Source organism: Urocitellus parryii, chromosome 9, assembly GCF_045843805.1.
Source record: "Urocitellus parryii isolate mUroPar1 chromosome 9, mUroPar1.hap1, whole genome shotgun sequence".
NCBI classification, from domain to species: Eukaryota; Metazoa; Chordata; class Mammalia; order Rodentia; family Sciuridae; genus Urocitellus; species Urocitellus parryii.
Genome location: NC_135539.1, coordinates 138,977,566 through 139,000,637, shown reverse-complemented (window position 1 = coordinate 139,000,637; position 23,072 = coordinate 138,977,566). Strand labels below are relative to the sequence as shown.

The following is a 23,072-nucleotide window of genomic DNA, read 5'->3' as shown; positions in this document are numbered from 1 at the left end:
TATTAAAGTAAACCAGATTAAAGCTCCCATGGTGATAAAGGGAAGGTGAGAGTGACCTTTCTGCTCTTGCTGTTGTCTCACATGCTAAGGTGCTGTATTTTGGGGTAGCATTTCCTAAAGTTCATCAGTCTTATCATGAGACTGCAAAATAAATATATTATTTATTTTTAAATATTTTAAAAACTGAATACAACAGCATTTCCTGCAAGTATTGAAGTGAGAATAGGTGGTTGATTACAGGTCTTCATCAAGAATTGTGGAATTGTTAAGTGAATGAGTAGGATTGAGTTTGAACTTGCAGTGTAAAATTTTGAAATTATAAATTAGGAAAGAATTCTTACATCTACTCTTCTGCAATGCATTAAAAATCTAACATGCTGTTTTTTAAGTAAAGAAAGATGGCAAGCATAGAGACTTGGGATCGTTTCATTAAATGTCAGCATTCTTCTCCTTTCTCTTCCCTTTGTGGCATTTAAGAAAGCACTAACTACCAGGTGGTCTGTGAGTGAAGCATAATCCACTTATCTAAAGACTTGTATTCTTTCAGCTTTTTGAAATTAAAAAAAAAGTATATGACAAAGAGATCATGTTGGATCTAATGTGGATAGGAGCAGCATAATTGATATTTAGTGAAGGAATTTTGACTGTATCATAACACCGCTTATTCAACATTTTGAAGTCTGTTCTTCATAAAAGGCTTCTCACTTTATTCTAGCACTTAAATGTAGTGAAAATGGATGACAACAAAGTAATTTAAGCATGAAGGAGTGTACACATGGAGATATGAACTTGGAAAATGTAACACTTCCATAAATGAATTCAGTGATTTTTGTTTTTTTCTTATTTAAGCATCTCTGAGAAGACAGTGCCAGGCGCAGGTTTAGATGATGAGATGAAGTTAGTGTAAAATATTTTCATCTCTAGAGGACAACCGAGTCAGCAACACTGAGGATGCATTGTGTACTTCTAATCTTATTCTGGGGATGTGTGATAGATTGCAAGGAACAGTTCGAGGCAATTAGAGAAAAAACAATATTATGAAGGAAGAAATGCTCATGTTTATTTAAAAAATAATATGAAGCAAGTTTATTTATTTTACATTAGCTTAGGATATCCAGAGCCTTTTGAGGCCACCGTAGCATATTTTCATGCAGACTGACATCTCTTGAGATAAATAAAATTTAAGGTTTAAATAACTGAAATAATTTTTATTAGCACATATGATGTCATGATGAATAGATTTTTCTGAAAAATATATTACTGCTTATTAAGGAGATTTTTCAACTCTAATTTTAAGAAGTTGTTGTTTAGTTGTTGGGGCATCTGTCCTGAAAATACATACTGAATTTTATATTTACTTGAAAAGAAATCACTTTTTCCCATTTGTATGTGTGGTGAATATCATATATGGTACATGGATATGGTACATGAATATGGTACATGGATATGGTACATGAAGTCTTCTGAATTTATATATAAATAAGTATGGCAGATGAGGCTGATTCTCAATAGATAGTAGCAAGTAAGTCCCAGAAGGAGTCACTATATCTCTAAATCCATAGTTTTCTTATTATAAAATAAGAGTGTGGGTTAATAATGTTCTGAAGTCTTCCATCTCTAAAATTGTGCCATTGAAATTAGTGAGTTACATGAAAGATTTTTAGTACAAATAATTCCATGACTGTTACAGTTGAGTTAATTTAGAATATAGGCTTATTTATAGTCTCTGTGTTTTGGTAGTGTTCATAGTAAGGGTACAATGTTTAAAACATAATCCTTCCAAAGGATCTCTGTTTCATCTTGTGTTAATAAGGAAATATGTAAAAGTCACTATTATACAAGGAATCACATGATAAATACCAAATGCAAAGAATATGCATAATGTTATCAAAGCAAAGACCATGAAATAAGTAGACCATAAAGTAACATAGAAAGGTAAATCAAAATATTAGTGATTTGGTCCTGATTCTAGGCATGAGGTGGTTTCCTGTTCTGCCATTTGATAATTCTGTCTGTGAGCCTCTGCTTTTTCATCTATTTGTTCAACAAACATTTCTTGTCTATTCTGTGACAAATTGCTTTTTAAATGTTGGGGATACAGTGGTGATAAACACCAAAGAGGTCCCTCTTCATGGAGCTTACATTCTCTCAACAGAAGGAGGATATAAGGAACGGACAGACAGGGAACCAAATGGCAAAATAGTGGGTAGTAATAGAATGGTATGGATACTTTATGTTGATTGGGTAGTCCAGGAAGGCCTTCCTGAAGCAGTGCTATTTAAATGTCTGGAAGTCTGAATGACAAGAAGAAACCATATATAGGAAGATCCAGGGAAGGCCTTGCAAAGGTTCAGCTAATGCTAACGTCCTAAAGTTTTTTGTTTTGGCAGTACTGGTTTTGGAATCCAGAACCTTGTGCATGCTAGGCAATCATTCTACCACTGAACTACATGCTTGGCCCTGCTTTTAATTTTATTTTGAGACAGGATCTCACTATGTTGCCCAGACTGCCCTCAAACTTGTGATCTTCTTTTCTCAGTCTTTCAAGTGATTGCAGGGGGATTGCAGGCATGCAACCACCATGCCTAACTGTGAACATCCTAAAGTATGAACATGCTTGGGTTGTTGTCAGAATTGAATATTTGTTATCATTTTTATTTCCATTATCATTACCTCTTCAAGAAGATGTACACTAGGCGTCGCAGTAGAATGGGGTGTGGAAGCCACTTGTACTTCTTCCTTGTTCCTGAATGTCACTTGCATATTGTACCTTAGGTTAGACTGTCTCATGCCTTAAAGTGTTTTATATCAAGTAGCAGCATAAAACAACAACAAATAATGCATCTGTAGCACTTTCTGTGTATTCAGCATTGTTCCAGGTACTTTACGTCTATGTTGTGTCTGACTAGGAACAGGATTTAGATTCAGAAAAGGGAGAATTCTCAAGAAAGCAAGAGAAAAAGGGAAGTTAGAATTAAGTAAGAGGAGTTAAAATGCCAAGGTGAAAGAAAATGAGACTACAGATGAAGGGTTAAGGGGAAGGAAAGACTCCCACCACCTTTTTTTTTTTTTTTTTTTTTTTGGTGTCTGATATTGAACCCAGGGGCTGTTTACCATTGAGCTATTCCCCCAGTTCTTTTTCATTTTGAGACAGGGCTTTGTTAAGTTGCTGAGGGTCTGAAACTGGCTTTGATCTTCCCATCTCCTGCCTCAGCCTCCCAAGTTAACTGGGATTATAGTGTGAACCACCATGCTAGGCTGACTTTTCTCTTGAGAAATTTGTTCTCCAAATGCCATCTTCCTGTCTTTTGTTTCTAGACAGAGGAATAGTTTGGAGGGAGGAGGTTTGCTTGTTAGAACAGGATAGGTTCCAGGTTATGATAAAAGTTATAACAATCTTACCTGTTCTCAGAAGTTCCTGTGACTTTACTGTCAGTAAACGAAAATGCACTTCAGTCTTCTCCAGGAGTATTAGAGTCCAGCTGGTGTTAGAAGTAGCTGCCTTTCTTACACTTTTTTTCCCTATCTCAGTTCTCCTAAAAGCTTGATTTTGAGTTCTGCACTAAGTATAGTTTTAATGTTAAACCCTTTCCACCAAATTTCTTCTTTGCTTTTGGGTATCTCAACATTCCTTTAGTTGTGTTACTGGACCTAGATCAGGCTGATTGCTGCTCAAAAGCCAATATATGGGAGGTGAGAATTGATGGGAAGGAAATCAGGTTTATTCTAGGGCCAGTACCCCGAAGGTGGAGAGGGCCATCCTCCTCAGATTTCTATCTTTGGGAACTAAGGGAAGAACCGGGCCTTTCTAGGGGGGAAAGGAGGAAGGGGTGGGCAGTGGGCAGGACAACTACCTGATAAGGCAGGATCTTCATTCAAGATATGTCTCTGTGTTGTGTGTGTTCTCCCCCCCCCCTCCACCTGCCCCCATGGAACATTGTGATTGACTTTTTAGATTTTGGATTGGATTTTTTATATATATATTTGAAACACTAATGCCTACTGTTGAGAATCTTTACAGTGAGATCCAGGAATCTGGACTTATTTATTTATTTATTTATTTATTTATTTATTTATTTGAGAAAGTGTCCCACTGTTTCCCAGTCTAGTCTTGATCCTAATTCCTCAGCTTCCTGAGAGCTGGGAATACAGGTACACATCCCCATAGTTGTCAGGCAAGTTTTTAAAAGATCTCCAGTGACTCAGATAAAGCTGAATTGAGAAGTATGGTCTTGAAGAAATCTTGTTTTTAACAAAAATCTATATAAACTATATAATAGAATCAGATAGTCTAAGCTGCACACAAAATCACATGAATACGCACACACACACACAATTCCTTATATTTCCTTCTTAACAGGTAAAGATAAAAAAAGAAAGTCAGTGCTAAACAGAATTGCTAACCTAGCCAAAAAACAAAATGACTTTTATACCCTTTAATTTTCCTAAAATATAAGTGTTCCACCACCTTGATATTTTTTATCTTCATCTTTCTGCATATAAAACATTTACTACTATTATTTGGTTACTCTTGGTTATTCATCAAGTTAATACATTTTATTTAAATAGGTTTAAATCAACATGTACCTCCAAAAGGGAATTTTCCTTTTATGCTTTTTAAACTTTTTAAGAAGTTACCTTTTAAGGAATACTTTTTAATAGAAATAAGACTTGGTCTCCAACTGTAATGGGGTGCTCTTTCAGGAGTTGCCCTTGGCAGAGTTACTTTTGCTTCCTATTCCTCTGCCCAGCTTTCTAAATTATAATGAAAGTGTATACCCAAATGATTAAGATGTTAACTGCTAAACAATCTTTCTTCAGAATTGCAGAATGCACAACATCTGAATATTTTCAGAACATCAGAATGTGTAACACTCCTTCATATTATTTCAACTAACACAAAGCATACAAATTGCTATGATGTTTAACACATAGAAAAATACTGTTTGTAACTAGCCCCCAGGAGGGCATTGTGCATTGTGCATTGTGATGAATCTTTGTAACTTAGTCACATTTATTGAGTGCCTGTCATGTCACTAAATTGATGAATTTTAATATGAATGATATAATTTATTTTGTAATTACAGATTTTTAAAATTTATCTAATAATAACTTAATACTGAAAATAAAAACAAATTAATGAAGAAATACATTATTTGAAGCCCATTTGCTACGTACATTATTTAGGTTCTATATGAGATCAAAGTAGCATACAATTTCCTTATATTTGCTTCTGAACAGGTAAAGATAAAAAGAAGGTCAATGCTAAACAGAACTGCTAACCTAGCCAAAACCAAAAAAGATTTGGGCTGGTGCTGTGGCTCAGCAGTAGAGTGCTTGCCTGGCATGTGGGAGGCCCTGGGTTCAATCCTCAGCACCACATAAAAATAAACAAAATAAAGGCTATCTACAACTACAAAATAAAAATTAAAAAAAGTATCAGATTTTATTTGTATAGGAAATAGTTTTATTTCTTCCGTTATCCCATCTCCTCTCCCTTCCCCTCCCCTCTCTTTTCTTTTCCCTCCCTCCTTCCCTCCTTCTCTCCAGCCCTCCTTGCCTTGGTGTACTGGCCAGGACTTCCACTGAATGTTGCTGAGGAGTGTCACCTTAACAATAAGTGTTGGGTTTTGCTCACCTCAGGAGGAAAGTATTCAATATTTCACCATTATGTATGATGTTAGTTGTAAGTTTTTTGTTAGTTACCATTTAATAAGATGGTAAAGCTCCCTTATATTCCTGGTTCACTGAAAGGCTTTAACTGGAACGAATGCCGATTTTCTTCAAATGCTTTTCACACATTAGTTGATACAATCATGTGGTTTTTCTTCTTTCGTCCCAATCTTTTCATTCCCCAAATAAAATCTCTGGTTGTGACATATTATTATATGTGTTTATAAAATTGAATGTGTAGAAGTTTTCATTTTCAGAAGGATTTTAACTACATATTCAATTTTGTTCATTAGATATTTTTTAGGTTATCTGTTTCTTTTTAGGTAGAGTGGATAGTTAGTGACATTTAAGGAATTTGTCTAATTAATAGGCAGAATTTATTATCCTTTAATGTTTATGGTGTCTGTAGTGATATCCACTTTTTTGTGTCTTTTTTTTCTTTGTCACTGTTAAGGGAGCCTTCTCAATTTATTCATTCTTTCAAAGAACTGTTTTTGATTTCATTGATTTAAAAATTTTCTTTTCCCAATTTTATTTATCTTGTTATCTTTATTTCCTTCATTCTGCTTACTTTGGGGTTTTTTTTTTTTTGAACTTCTTTTTCTAGTTTCTTTAGATGAAAGTTGAGGTATTGAGTTTTTTTTTTTTTAACATTTATTTATTTATTTATTTTTTAGTTTTAGGAGGACACAATATCTTTATTTTACATTTATGTGGTGCTGAGGATTGAACCCTGTGCTTCATGTATGCCAGGCGAGCACTCTACCACTGAGCCAGAACCCCAGGCCCGCCCCTGCCCCAATTGAGTTTTTGATATTTTTTTGGTAACATTTTATAGCTCTAAATGTTCCCATGTGTATTATTTAGATATATCCCACTGGTTTTGTTATTTTATTTTCATATTTTGATTAGTCCAAAATATTTTATAATTTGAACATTCCCCTTTGGCTTTTTTTTTATCCTTGGATTATTAAAAGTGTGTTTCATTTCTAAGTATTTGGGAATTTTTTAGATATATTACTGTTACTGATTTCCAATTTTATTCTGGCCACTGAACATATTTTTCATGATTTTAATTTTTGAACCTTTTATTGTTTTATAACCCAGGAAGTGTTTTATTTTGGTGAATGTTTCATGTGCATTTAAAAAGAATGTTTTCTGCTCTTCTTAGGTAGAGTGATATGTAAATTTGAGGTTCTATTGATGATGCTGCTCAATTCTTTTATAACCTTGCTGAATTTTTGTGCCTTTTCTTTTGATTACTATAAGAGGAATGTTGGAAGTCTTTCTTATAAAATTGGAATTGTGTGGTCGCTTCATTTCTGTCAATTTTTGCTTCATATATTTGAGACTCTGTTGTTAGGTGCGTACACTTGGAGGATTCATACATATCCTTGTTGAATTGATCCTTTTTAACATTGTGTAATGTCTTTTATCCTTAGTGATTTCTTGTCTTGCATGGTAGTCTAGTCTCTTTGGCTCTTTTTCGATTTGTATTTTTTAAGCCTTAGTTCTCGTGTTCCAACAAAAGAAATTTCAAGCCAGACATCAAAATCCAGGCAAGGAACTTTATTATAAGTGAAAATATAGTAAGGCTCACTCTCAAGAGAGACGGTAGGTTGTCTCCAAGCAGAGAATGAAAAAGGGAACAGTGATGTCTCCAAATTTATTACCATTTGATGTTTGCCTTGAGAACCTTCTACACTCTGCCAACCTGTATGTCAGGCGGTAAAGTTTTTGACCCTAGTTTGTCCTCTCAGGTCATGGTGGCGATCCTATTCAGGGGTGCTCATCTGCAAGTCAGTCCTATGTCACTGTGGACATTGGTCAGAATGTGGCTGGTCAGAATTTAACCTTAGTGCACCGGCACTACTAAAGAAACCTCTCTTCTGAGATATATGGAGATACCTATGTCCATAAATCCTAGCTTTATAGTGACCTCAGTAGACCCTGTCAGGAGTTGGTCCCATTAATCCTTCTTTCTTGACATATTTCTTTAATTGGTTCCCTTTGTTTCCACCTGTTCATTCTCAAGGTTTGTATATGTGGTGTTTTTATGAAAGCCATCTAATTATACATTTGACTTCAAAGTAACTTAAAAAAACCTGTGACCTTGCCATTTATTTCTCTGCTCATTACTGACTACTATCTAACATGTCCATAAATTTTCTCATTTTACTTTTAACTTACCTATATTATTATATTTAGTGTGAATTTTTTTTGAGACAATATAATTGATTCTTATTTTCCTTTAATTGGTATGTGTAGGCCATTTAATTTAATATAGTTATTGATATGTTTGCATGTAAGTCTTCCATTTTATTATGTATTTTTACCTTGTTTCCTATTTTTCATTTCTGTTTTCACCTTCCCTGTTATTATCTGGATTATTCAAACATTTTGCAAGTATTTCATCTTTTCTGTATTTCTTTTTATGGTTCTTTAAATGGTTTACTATGAATTGAGTCCTCTGTTTCTGGAGTATAGTAGAAATATAGCAATAATTTGGTTGCTTTAAACTTAACCACTTAACTTTCCATGACTATCTTTTTAAAAATATCTTTATTTTAATGTGGTGCTGAGGATCGAACCCAGTGCCCCACACATGCCAGGCGAGCGCACTACCACTTGAGTCACATCCTGAGCCCCTCATGACTGTCTTTTATTTCTCTAATTGCTGTGTAATGGACAATTTTAACTTTTATTTTTTGAAGTGATTTTAAAGATATACTTGAAAACTGACTGTCATTCAAGATTAATTCTTGAAAACAATTAATAATTAAAATTGTTATATTTTTGTAACTTTAAATGTAGTACAGTAGAGATAATTGTATTTCTGTATATACCTATATTCTTATTTTGTGTCTTTTAGATTCTAGTATGGTGCTGTAAACATAATAATAATGAATTTCTTCCAAATTCTTCTGTGAACTTTAAAAGTGTCATACCTAACCACCTTTTTTAAAAAAATATTTATTTTTTAGTTGGACACAATAATTTTATTTTGTTTATTTTTATGTGGTGCTGAGGATCGAACCCAGGGCCTCGAACATGCTAGGCAAGCGCTCTATCGCTGAGCCACAACCCCAGCCCATACCTAACCTTTACAGTTTGGAGGAATAGTGGTGATATTTCTGTGTTATTGATACAGATACTAGGACTCAACATAGTAATTTGTCTAGTTTCACACATCAGACTGCAAGTGAAGTTTGAGTTCAGACTCCAGGTCTTTTTGATCCCAAATCCACGCGTTTTCCCATTTTTCTGGTCATTTATTTCACATACATTTACTGTATGTCATGTACCACCTACTTTTTTATTGAAAACAACACAGTTCTTGCCCTTATTGTTCTTACTGTCTTGTGGATGTGATAGATATTAAACAAATAAGTCTAAAAATAAGTGTGTAATTATTTTGTTGTAAGTGCAATGTAGGCTAAGGACAGAATTTGATGAGAATCAAAAACATAAAGAATTTAGCTTAGATTGGGAATAGAGGTCTGGAAAATTTCTTTGAAGAAGTAACATTGGAGGTTAGAATCTGGGATGGATGGGAGTGAGCAAAGAGTGGAAGAAAAACTATTAGCAGAGGAAAAAGATGCCCTAAGACCTTGAGTTAGGAAGGATTTTAAAGGGTTGAAGGAGCTGAAGCAAGACAGGTCAGTGGGCTGCAATGTGGTGTTAGACTGGGCAGAGATAGAGCTGGAAGGAGAGGTGGGGTGGTTTGTTCAGGGAAGTGTGGGCCTTGTGAAGGCGAGTTAATTGATAGTTGGCTTCATTTTCTCTCCATTTAGAATGCAGACTGTTTATAAGGTAAACAGTACTTCCATGAATTAGTGAATAGTGAAGCTGATATTTTTTACCTCTATATGAGATAGTTCCAAGACCCCCGTATGCTTATTTGTCCTACAGCCTGTGGTATCTCAAATTTTTCTAATGAAAAGAAGTTGAGTTCTCTCTAAATAGTTAGTAGGTTTCATTGTGTTGGTTAAAATAATGCTAAGGGAACAATACATTTGGAATGTCATGTGAAGAATAATGAACTTTAAACGTTTTCTCAATTTTAGACATGCTGTAGATAAACAGGATGTACTGCTCTAAATTTTAGCTTTTTTAAAAAATGAGTTATTGAAATACTTCTCTTTCAGTATTTTCTTTAAATTTCTAATATTTACATGGTTATATCTTTCTCAGTCTGAGGGAAAAGGCCATACCAGTGCTGGAGATGTGATATATGAGGTGGTGAGTCTACAGCGGGAGTCTGACAAGGAGGAACCCATCACTCCTACTAGTGGAGGGGGTCCCTTGTCACCCCAGGAGGATGAAGCCGAAGAGGGTAAGAAGTTGGACTTACTCATTACCTCTTTAGTAATTGCTTTTCCTATGATCTTCAGAAGTGGGCATGTATATGGATATATGTGTGTGTGTGTGTGTGTGTGTGTGTATGTGTGTGTTTGTGTGTGTATTGCACTGTCCCCAGTGCCACTTATGCAACTATTTAAGTTGACACTTTGCTGGTTTGCTTCCTATTTTACTTCAAGTATTTTTGAAGAATTTAATGAGAAGTTTCAAATTTTCTCAAGTATTTCTAGATCCTCACTGATATATGTTCTACTTCATGTTTGACATTATTCAGTTCTGGCTTGATTTTTGTATACTACCTATTCCTTATTATTGACTATTCTGAAATAGCATGCTCTTTGTTCTTTTTACTACATGGATGCTACGAGGAGATGCTAACCAACCTCAGGAGAGTCACACAGCCTTTGGCTCCATGCACAGGACACTTTTTAAAATAGGAATTAGGGGTATATGACAGATCTTTACTTTAGGTGCTTATATTATCTGCCTATGGGATAGAATTTACCAATAGTGAATTTATGATTTATACCATCTTTGAAAAAGATCTTAGAATTCTTAGTCTTTTGCTAGATGAAATTATTCCTGTTTTTTCATTGTCAGAAAAATAATAGCTGTTTTTGGTTAATATTTACTGAATGTTTAGTATTTGCAAGGTATCATTTTAAATGTTTCAAATGTGTTAACTTATTTAGTTCTTAATGTCCTACAAGTATTTTTTATCAACTTGGTTTTAGGGATGAGGAACAGAGGCACAAAGAGCATTAAGTCACTTGCTTATGTCACTTGGCTGGAACTGGCAAAGCTGAGATCTGAACCCAGGCTGTGTGTTCTGACATTGACATTTATAATTACCATTTTATTTTTCCAAGTTATTCAAATGACTAAAACATACAAGCAACTCTCTTTAAACTAAGGTAAAATATTCACACAATAGCAAATTAACCATTTAAAAGTGTATGATTCAGTGGAATTTAGAAATTCATGATGTTGAGAAACCATCACTTCTAATGTCAAAGCATTTTCATCACCAAAGAAATAAATACAGCACCTAAGAAGTCACACCTTGTTACCCCCTTTCCTTTGTCCTCAGATACCTCTAATTTGCTTTCTATATTTGTGGGCTTACCTATTCTGGGCAATTTATATGAATGGAATCATACAAATAATGACCCTTTGTGTCTGGCTTTTTTCACTTTCCTTAATATTTTTGAGGTTTGTCCTTGTTGGTACATGTTATAGTAAGTAGCAGTATTTCATTCCTTTTTATATTCAATTGTATAGATAAACACACTTTCTTCTTTTTTTCAACTGATGGGCATTTGAGTCCTTGTACCAGTTAACAGTTGTAAATAATATGGTAATATTTGTGTACAAGTATTTCTTTGAATACTTGTTTTCAATTTTGGTAGGTATGTAGCTAGAAGTTGAATTTCTCATCACATGGGAATTCTATTTTCTGTGTTGTTAAGAACTGCCAAACTGGTACACAACAGTTCAGTCTTCCTGATAGCAGAATACAGAAGTTCCAGTTTGTCTACATTTTCGCCAAAACTTGTTTTATTTTTCATTTTTGAATGTTAGTGCCATAGTAAGTATGAAGTTGTTGCTCATTGCTGTGCTTTACATTTCCCTAATGATAATGATACTGAGTACCCTTTCATAGGCTTGTTGGCCATTTGTGTTATTTCCTTTTGTGAAATTTCAGTTCAAATCCTTTGTCTATTTTTAAATTGTATTCTTTGCCTTTTTATTGTTGAGTTGTAAGAGTTCTTAATGTATTCTATATATTAGACTCTTATTAGATTTATGAATTGCAAATGTTTTCTTGCATTGTGTAGGTATTTGGTTTTATAACTTGGCTATTGTCTTTCTTGACAGTGACATTTGATGCAAAAGTTTTTAAAGAAGCGCAGTTTAGGGGCTGGAGTTGTAGCTCAATGGTAGAGTGCTTGCCTAGCATGTGTGAGTCACTGGGTTCAATCCTCAGCACCACATAAAAATGAATACATAAAATAGGGCTGGGCTTGTGGGTCAGAGGTAGAGCGCTCGTCTAGCATGCATGAGGCACTGGGTTGATCCTCACTACCACATAAAATGAAATAAAGATATTAAAAAAGAATATATAAAATAAAGATATTGTGTCTATATCTACAGCTAAAAAATACTTTAAAAAGTGCAGTTCACCTCTTTTTTTCTTTTATTGATTGTGCTTTTTCTATCAAATTCATAAATCCATTAGCAAGTCAAGATCATAAAGATTTACCTCAGTTTTTTTCTAAGGGACTTAGGTTTCTTCTTTTTAGGTCTTTGAGTCTTTCTTTTTTTCAATATGATATGAATTTGGGGTCTGCTATTTTTTTGTATGTGGCTGTCTAACTGCCCCAGCTTCATTTTTTGAAGAGACTATTCTTTCACTATTGAATGGTCTTTGTACTCTTGTTGAAAATTAATTGGTCGAAAATATATGGCTTTGTTTCTGGATTCTCACTTCTGTCCTATTGTTTTATATGCCTGTATTTATCCCAGTACCAAACTCTTTTGATTACTGTAGTTTCATAGTAAGTTTTGAAATTGGGAAATGTGAATCTTCAATGTTTTTTACTTTTCTAAGATTATTTTGGCTATTTGGGATCTCTTGCAAATCTAGTGTTTTTATTTCCTTTAAAATTTTATTGTATTGATGCATTGTAATTATATAGAATAGTAGGTTCCCTTGTAGCATATTTGTACAAGCATATAATATAATTTGATCAATTTTATTCCCTACTACTTCCTCTGGCCTTCACCTTCTACCCTACTGTTTTTTCTGCTGATCCTACCCTCCTGCCTTTTTTAAACTTCATATATGAGAGACAACATATGACCCTTGGCTATCTGAATCTGACTTCTTTCATTTAACATAATGCTTTCCAGTTCCATCCATTTTCTTACAAATTACATAATTTTGTTCTTTATGACTCAACAATAACTCCATTGTATGTATATACCATATTTTCCTTATCTATTCATATACAGATACCTTGACTGGTTTTATAACTTGGCTATTGTGAATTGTCCTTCTGCTTTTCCTGTTTTGGAAAAAAGAAGGTTTTTAAAACTTTAAAAATCTTTAAATTACTTTAGGTAGTATTATCTTTTTAAAAGTGTCAAGTCTTCCAATTCTTGAACATGGGATGTCTCTGCATATATTTCGGTCATCTTAGTTTCTTATTTATTTATTTATTTATTTTGGGCAGCATGCCTTTATTTTATTTGTTTATTTTTGCATGTGGTGCTAAGAATGGAACCCAGTGCCTCACGCCTACTAGGCAAGTGCTCTGCTGCTGAGCCCCAGCCCCAGCCCTAGCCCTAGGTCATCTTAATTTCTTTCAGCAATGTTTTGAAAGCAGCTCACTTTAAAATCAACCATTTGTTTTTTTTTATTGGTTATTCAAAACATTACAAAGATTGCAGAATCACATCGGTTACACATCCACATTTTTACATAATGCCCTATTAGTAACTGTTGTATTCTGCTACCTTTCCTATCCTCTACTATCCCCTCTCCCCTCCCCTCCCATCTTCTCTCTCTACCCCATCTACTGTAATTCATTTCTCTCCTTATTTTTTTCCCAGTCCCCTCACAACCTCTTATATGTAATTTTGTATAACAATGAGGGTCTCCTTCCATTTCCATGCAATTTCCCTTTTCTCTCCCTTTCCCTCCCACCTCATGACTCTGTTTAATGTTAATCTTTTCCTCCTGCTCTTCCTCCCTGCTCTGTTCTTAGTTGCTCTCATTATATCAAAGAAGACATTTGGCATTTGTTTTTTAGGGATTGGCTAGCTTCACTTAGCATAGTCTGCTCTAATGCCATCCATTTCCCTGCAAATTCCATGATTTTGTCATTTCTTAGTGCTGCGTAGTACTCCATTGTGTATAAATGCCACATTTTTTTAATCCATTCATCTATTGAGGGGCATCGTGGTTGGTTCCACAGTCTAGCTATTGTGAATTGTGCTGCTATAAACATCCATGTGGCAGTATCCCTGTAGTACGCTCTTTTAAGGTCTTCAGGGAATAGTCCGAGAAGGGCAATAGCTGGGTCAAATGGTGGTTCCATTCCCAACTTTCCCAGGAATCTCCATACTGCTTTCCATATTGGCCGCACCAATTTGCAGTCCCACCAGCAATGTACAAGTGGACCCTTTTCCCCACATCCTCGCCAGCACTTGTTGTTGTTTGACTTCATAATGGCTGCCAATCTTACTGGTATCTTAGGGTGGTTTTGATTTGCATTTCTCTGACTGCTAGAGATGGTGAGCATTTTTTCATGTACTTGTTGATTGATTGTATGTCCTCCTCTGAGAATTGTCTGTTCAGGTCTTTGGCCCATTTGTTGATTGGGTTATTCGTTTTCTTATTGTTTAATTTTTTGAGTTCTTTGTATACTCTGGATATTAGGGCTCTATCTGAAGTGTGAGGAGTAAAAATTTGTTCCCAGGATGTAGGCTCCCTGTTTACCTCTCTTATTGTTTCTCTTGCTGAGAAAAAACTTTTTAGTTTAAGTAAGTCCCATTTGTTGATTCTTGTTATTAACTCTTGTGCTATGGGTGTCCTATTAAGGAATTTGGAGCCCGACCCCACAATATGTAGATCGGAGCCAACCTTTTCTTCTATCAGACGCATAGTTTCTGATTTGATATCAAGCTCCTTGATCCATTTTGAGTTGACTTTTGTGCATGGCGAGAGGAGGGGATTCAGTTTCATTTTGTTGCATATGGATTTCCAGTTTTCCCAGCACCATTTGTTGAAGATGCTATCCTTCCTCCATTGCATGCTTTAACCATTTGTTTGTTACAGCCTGCTGGAGCCTTGCTTCTTCAGTACAAGGCCTTTGTAAGATTCTCAGGCTCTCCTAATAGTCATTTTGCTTTCTAGATTGAACCTAGCACTTACAGGTTATTTTTTATTTGATTAAATTGATGGTTAAGAAGGTAGTCTTCTAAATTATTTCTCATTGACAGTACCTCCTGACATTTTGACATTTTATTTCTTTTTCTTCTTTGTTTTGATGTAGGTCAACACAGTACTTTTATTTATTTATTTTTTACATGGTGCTGAGGAATGAATCCAGTGCCTCACATATGCTAGGCAGGTGCTCTACCACTTAGCTACAACCCCAGCCCCACATTTTATTTCTTAATACTCTTAAATTTCAAACCTTTTGTTCCCACCAGCTCATCATACCCTTTTATACCTTTGCTCCCCCACTCCCCCCCCCTTTTTTTTGGTTCTGGGGATTGAACCTGGAAGTGCTTTAGTGCTATGCTACATTCCCAGCTCATTTTATTTTTTATTTTGAGACAGGGTTTCATTAGGTTGCTTAGGGCCTCACTAAGTTGCTGAGGCTGGCCTTGTAATTGTAATCCTCCTGCCTCAGCTTCTCAAGTCGCTGGGTTATAGGCATGCACCACCTTGCCAGGCTGTTTTCTCTTTTGTTAAGCAAATACATACTGAACTGGTTACTTCTTGATTATCCAGTCATCACCCTCAACTTCCTTATGCTTTTCTATCTTTCTTCATCTGTCAGTGTAAATATCCTCTCTGCTCTAATATATGAACTACCACTTACAGGATCATATTTCAACTCTCATTCTTCAAAGCAGGGTGTTTTGAATGAATGTCTTCTAACACAAAGTAGACATTTTAATACAGGGAACATATAAAAATAATTACTAGGTTTAATGTCTTAGCAACTTTTTAGATCTACAGAAAGTTGAATATACAGTATATAGAGTTACCATATAACCATTCTTTTTTCACAGAAAGAATGGTTCAGTTTACCCTATTACACTATTATTAGCATTTTACTTAGTGTGGTACATTTGTTATAATTGATGAAGCTTTATTGATACATTATTATTAAATAAGGTACACAGTTTATATTAGGATTTTTTAGTTCCATAGAATTTGACAAGTGCGTGATATCATATTTTTACCAATACTGAATTATACAAAATAGTCTCATGGCCTTAAAATCCATGTTCTTTTGTGGCTTGACACCTAATTTCTTTTTATTATTTAATTTTTTTTTAGTTGTAGATTAATATAATACCTCTATGTGGGCTCCACAGCCTTGTCAGAATTTTTTTTAAAGGTTTTAGCTATCCCAGGAGGTATATTGCCGCAGGCTGCCCGGCCCGGGCCGGCTGAGTCCCGCTCCTGCTACGGAGCACTGCCTGCCGCACCCCTGCTGAGCGATTCCCTGCTGGGCTGTCAGTGCACGCCGTTTGCAATCTTGCAACCCGGTTGGGCACAAAAACACAAGCCAGTCAAACTGAGACAAAGTTTTATTTAGTGAGAGGCCGTGTGTGTCCCCTAACAAGTGGGTCTAACAAGTGGGTCCACCACGTGTGTGTTCTACCTGAGCCGGGGGGCTTCCCCTTCCCCCGGAACACCCTCCTACCATCCTTCCCAACCAATGGGAACTCTCCCATTACAAGAGTGACATGAGTAACCTGAGTCCTGAAATGGGCCCAGCTAAACAGCATGAGTCCAATTACCATATGAATGTGAATTGCTGGCTGGCAGTCATTAAATCCAAAGGTGCCTGTATCAATATTTTTGCTGTGGCTCCTAACAGTATATAGTAGTATCTCAGAGTTCTTTTTATTTTTAATGCCTAATGACATAAGATTTTGAAGGTCTTTTATATGTCTTTGTCATTTGTATACCTTCTTTAATTGAAATGTCGGTTGAATCTTTTTTCCTTTTTTTACTTTTTATACTTAAATGTTTTTTATTTTTTAAAATATTTTTTATTTAAAATAGTTTATAAAATACATGTGTTATTTTGATATATGTATACATTTAGGATTAATTAATAAACAGATCTTTCACCTCACATGCTTATCATTTTGGTGTGGTGAGAACATTTAAAATCTTCTCTTTTAGCAACCTCAAAAAATACATTATTATTAACACTTGTTACTGTGTATCACTAAAGCTTATTCCTTCTGCCTGATGTCTCTTCTTTCCTCATCACCCCTCCCATCCACCCTCTGATATGTACCGTGTATCTATTCTCTACTCCTTTGATTTTGACATTTGAAAGATTACACATGTAAATTAGATCATGCAGTATTTGTCTTCCTATGCTTAGCTTATTTCATTTGGCATGTCCATCAGGTTCATCTATGCTATAACAAATGGCAGAATCTCATTCTTTTTATAGGCAATGTAGTATTTCATTATGTATTGTATCACATTTTTTTCATCTATTCATGTATCAGTGGACCTTAGATTGATCCCATATCGTAGGTATTGTGTATGGTGCTTCAATGAATGTAAGAGTGCAAATATCTTTTTCATATACTGATTTCATTTCCTTTGGATATATACCCAGAATGGTATTGCTGGATTAAATGATAAATTTATTTTTAGCTTTTTGAGGAATCTCCAAACTGTTTTCTTAAATGAGTACACTAATTAACATTTCCACCAACAATGTACCAAGGTTGTCTTTGCCCATTTCTTGCCAGTATTTGTTATCTTTTGTCTTTTTGATAAAATAGCTGTTCTAATAGGTATGAATTGATATCTCATTGTGGTAGTGATTTGCATTCCCCTGAAGGTAAGTGATGTTGAGTATTTTAAAATTTATGTGTTGGCCATTGTCAGTTTTATTAACATGATATATTATTTCTTTGGCTATTGATGTGATGGATTATATTAATTTGTTCCCCTCTGTGGTTTTCTAGTCAGCACTGTCTAGCTCTTCATGCTTTTCCATTTTCCTAATCAGTTCCCTAAACAAAAGTCTCAGGTCACTGTAATTATAGTCCCTTCTTTCAGTTCTCTCAATCTTCAAAATAGGACATCTGCTTGATTTTTGCCTAACAATTTTAATGTAGTGTTTGGATGAAGAAGAAGCATTAAAGCACTGGGAAACGGGATTGATCAAATTATATCATATGCATGTATGAATATGGCATATGAATCCCATTATTATATATAATTATAATGCACCAACAACAAAGAACCATGAAACTATAGGAAGGTGTAATTTGCATACAGTGTGAAGAACCTATTTTGAATGTATTGTTTGTTGAATTTTGAGAAGTTGATGCATCTGTGTAATCATCTGAGAATTTTAAAGCATTTTCCATATTCCTTAAAGCTTCCCTTGTGTTCTTGAATAGTCTGTTCTTTCCCCTCACTTTTGGCCCCCACAATCCACTGCTCTTCTTCCTCCAATTTTGTCTTTTCTAAAATTTCACATAAATGAATCATTTAGTATGTAGTCTTTTGTGTCTGACTTCTTCACATATCATAATGCTTTTGAGATTTATCTATGTTTTGCCAGTAATCTATTATAGAGGTATGTGACAATTTGTTTAGTCATCAGTTAATGGAATTTTAAGTTCTTTCTAACTATTGCCTGTTATGAATAATACTCCTATTAATATTCAGGTGCAATTCTTTGATGAATATATGTGTTTACCAAGTGCATTTCACTTGGGCAAATACCTTGGAGTGGACTGGCTAGAGTCTTATAGTAAGTGTATTAATTTCATGAGAATCTACCAAGCTGATTTGCAAAGTAGGTGTACCATTTATCATCCCTACCAGTGACATATTAGTCCATTGTTCAATAGTTTTATCAATATCTCTGCCAATTAAAAATAATTAGCTATTCTAGTAGGTGTGTTATGGACAAGTCACTCCCTATTTCCTGATCCACAAAAAATTTAAGAAACAAAGTTTCTATGGTATTATTAACTTGCATTTCCCTAATTATTACTGTTATCATACATTTTTATGTGATTTTTACCATTTTTGTACCTTTTTAAAATCAAGTATCTATTTAATTATGTTTTATTTTAAAAATGAGTCATTCATCTCATTTATAAAGTTCTTTATCAAATGTTTTGTAAACATTCTGTAGTTTGTTTTCATCTTCTGAACTATGTCTTCTGAGGAGAAAATATTTAATTTTATGAAGACCATTTTTTTCTGTCATTTCTGTCTAATAAATCTTTGCCTAACTCAAATATTTTTTTCTTTGTTCTTCTAGAAGTTTTATAGATGGGTTTTATATTTAGGTCTATGATTTGTTCCAATTTTTACATATGAGGTAGAAGACCCCTTTGGCTTATACAACAAAAACATGTTTTGTTTCTTAAAGTTTTTATGGATCAGGAATTAGGGAGTGACTTGTCTAGGGCAAATGTTGAAAGCAAATGAAAGAGAATACAAAAGAAAAAGATAATAGTGGTGACCTCATAGACCAGGGATGCTTTATTCAGCAGCTGAAAAGGCACATCTTTGGGCAAAAATGGTGGCGAGCCTTGGTAGAGCCAGGTCATGGGAGGAGTTAGTTACTTTTGGAGGGCCTTTTTGGCAGCAGGGCCATGTCATAGCAGGAGATTTGGTGGCTGGATCATTTGGGGTGGGGCAGGAGAGTAGGTAGGGGAACAGAAAGGTCATTTCTTTGGGGCCTATTTTCTGTATCCTCCATTACAGACTCTTGAAAGGGGTATAATGAGTTGGGGCAATATCATCATATCTGGCTACTTCCTGCTGAGAAGGGGTGGAGTAGGGGATCCTCTGCCAGAGATCTGGAAGAGGATAAGGAAGGTATTTTAGGCTTCTAGTCCTGGTGGTTATGGCTTCAGAGGAGTGTACTTCGACATCATTGTGGGTGATTCCTTCCTTATGGGTCTTAGGAGAGTCATGTTGTGAGTGAAGGGGGAGAATGACTTTTGGATGTTCTTGGGAGGAAGCCTGGGCTAGATGGGTCACCTTGTCAGGAAGTTGCTTCTGTTTAACTGTTAACAAAGCACAGAAAAAGGTTTTTACAAGGAAAATGAATATTAGGCGGGTTAAAGAGCAAAAAGCCAGAAAGTCCAGTGTTTTAGGTCTGCCTGTGAGGCCCACCAGGAATCAGCTAGTTCTCATTGTCTCTGCTGTTCCAATTGGTCCTGTAGTTGTTTAACCTTATCCCTTGCTAGTCCTGATTGATTGACATAGAAGTAACATTCTTCCCCAAGGAGGAGGCAGAAGCCAACTCATTCTGCAGGAGGGAGATCTAGGCCCTGAAGATTTTGCAGGATGACAGACGATAGGGAATCCAATTGATTTTGTGAAGTCAGTACCAAATGGCAACCTGTTGGATATCTTCAATAAATTGTAATAATAATTTTTATAGCAATGAAAAGAGGTCCCTAATTCCTCTGCTCCTGAGCCAATCCCAGCAGATATCTCTAGCCCTATGAATAAGGGAATAAAGTGAAGGGCTCTGTAGTACACTGATATTAGGAAAGAAAAACATTGGTTGTTTGGTAAGACATTAATTTGAGGAGTTAGGAAGATCAAGGTGTAGAGGCCAGTCCAATTTTTGGAAGACAGGGGTAAACATGAGCCTCTCTCTCACACACTCACACACAAAAAATGCCTCAGAATTTGGGGACCACCAGGGCTGTGGGGATAACACAAGTGTATGTCTTTAGTTCCATTAAAAGAACAATTGTCTTTTCTTTTAAATGGGCAAGAATGGCTGTACTTTCGTTATAACTGTTTTTGCTAGGTGTTCTAGACCAAGCTGGTCAAATTGACCTTGTTCCTATCTATTGTTAAGAGTCAGCTGAGTTCCCTCAGGGGGTCACTCTTGGGAACTTGAGAGCAGCCTCTTAGCTCCTTTAGTGCCATCTGCTAGGGTGGGTTAAGGTCTCCTTGATGATGTGGTTTCCCTTGTAAGCATCAGTGATGGCTCCCTCCTCCAATGATGCTCCTCTTTTGCAGCATGTATACCAGTCAGCTTTCTGTTCTCCAGAGTCTCATAGATCCCCCCTGATTGGGAGATCATGTAGCCCAGAGTTGAAAAGCCCTTAGAGAAGTTTCCTTATTCTTTGGGTTTAAGCTGACTTAGAGGGCAACTGCCACATATTGGCTATTTTCTTTCTTGCCCCTTTTACTTCCTTAACTTTAATTTTCAAGCCTTGGTCTTAAACATTCAATAAGCCAATTTCACCAGTCTTAAAGTAAGAGTACTGGGTTTTAAATTTATGTCTATAACTCTATAGTCATTTACTCCTTCTATTTAATTGGGGTCTGTATTAGTACTGGAAGTTAGCCTTATATCCTGTCTGTCTATAAATAATGGCCTACTATCTCAAATTAGTTTAGGTTATTATACTACAAGTTGTACTTCTGAAAGGTGCTAACACTTAACATTTAAGTTTTAAGGAAAATACAAAGTGAAATTAACAAGAGTAAAAATATATTGAGTTTGTATAATAACTTCAAACTAAGAAACATAATTTTTAGAATTTTAAACATACTTAATTACATATTTCTTGTCTATTTTGAGATTACAGTAATCTTTACAACAAAAATTTATCCTTTGAATATAAATTTAAATGAGCTTAAGTCTAGCCTACTTTGAAATTATCTTAACATGGACTGAGGTGAGAGGGAGTGTCTTAACTCAGGTGAGGTGGGGTTCTTGGCAAATCATATGTCAAGTGTTTTATTTCTGAAGCTTATCTTTGCCTCTTTCTTAAATATCATTTCATAAAGTTTATATATTGTTTCTTGAGTTTATATTAATGGTAACTAACACAATATAACATTACATCTGAAACAAGAATGAAACCAAAGCTAAGAGAGCTTTTAACCCTTCTTTTTGGGAAAGTGGCAAAATGTTTTTGTGTTTCACAATATTAACCTTTAAACAGATCAGACTCTCATAATCATTATTTTTTTTATATAAATTTTTTATTTATAAGTGGACACAATACCTTAATTTAATTTATTTATTTATATTCAGTGCTGAGATGAAACCCTGTGCCTCACCTGTGCTAGGCAAGTGCTCTACCACCGAGCCACAACCCACGTCCCTATCTTTTAAAAATACACATAAATTTCTACCCAGTGTAAACAGTAACATAAAATTTTACATGCATCTTATTGATAATGGGTCCACTTACAGAACATTAAATGATATAAAGAAACCCCAAATTAAATGTGGTGTTTTTATAAGTCTAAAATTACCATTACAGACAACTTTAGTTTGGAGAACATCAGATTGATAAAATGCTCTTTTAAACCTCATACTTTAAAGATACCAACAAATTTCTAGAGACATATGGTCTACCTATACTGAATCAGGAGGGTGCACACAATTTACACAGATTAATTTCAAGCAAGGAAATAGAAGACACCATCAAAAACCTACCAATCAAGAAAAGCCTGGGGCCAGACGGATTTTTAGCTAAGTTCTACAAGACTTTCAGAGAAGAATTAATGATTATATTCCTCAAATTCCATGAAATAGAAAAGGAGGGAACCTTTCCAACTCCTAAAGCTAGTATCACCCTGATACCAAAACCAGACAAAGACATATCAAGGAAAGAAAACACCAATATCCCTGATGACACAAAAATTCTCAGTAAAATTCTGGTAAACCATATACAAAAACATATTAAAAAGACAGTGTACCATGATCAAGTGTATTTCATGCCAGGGATGCAAAGTTGGTTAATATATGCAAATCAATAAACATAATACATCACATCAATAGATTTAATGAAAAGAATCATATAATTATCTCAATAGATGTGGAAAAAGCATTTGACAAAATACAGTACCTCTTTCACATTCAAAACACTAGAACAACTAGGGATAATTGGAACATACCTCAACATTGTAAAAGCTATCAGTGCTAAGCCAAAGGCCAACATCATTCTAAATGGAGAAAAATTAGAAGTATTTTCTTTGAAAACTGGAACAAGACAGGAATGTCCTCTTTTACCACTTTTATTCAACACAGTCCTTGAAACTCTAGCCAGAGCAATCAAACAGATGAAAGAAATTAAAGGGATATGAATAGGAAAAGAGGAACTCAAACTATCACTATTTGCCAACTATTTTTCTATATTTTGAAGATCAAAAAAACTCCACCAGAAAATTTCTAGAACTAATAAATGAATTCAGCAAAGTATCAGGATATAATGTCAGTGCCCATAAGTTAAATGTATTTCTATATATTAGT

The 23,072-nt window shown here is 35.1% G+C and overlaps 1 protein-coding gene across 5 annotated transcripts in view; it reads left to right on the top strand.

The window, feature by feature from the left end:
• The window catches only part of Rabgap1l (RAB GTPase activating protein 1 like), a 628,203-nt gene that overhangs the window by 115,941 nt on the left and 489,190 nt on the right, over positions 1–23,072 (top strand). For all 5 annotated transcript variants that reach the window (XM_077803024.1, XM_077803022.1, XM_077803023.1 and 2 more), the window contains one exon: positions 9,868–10,009. In XM_077803024.1, coding sequence (XP_077659150.1) covers positions 9,868–10,009 — 142 coding nt within the window. The remainder of the gene's footprint in view (positions 1–9,867; positions 10,010–23,072) is intronic.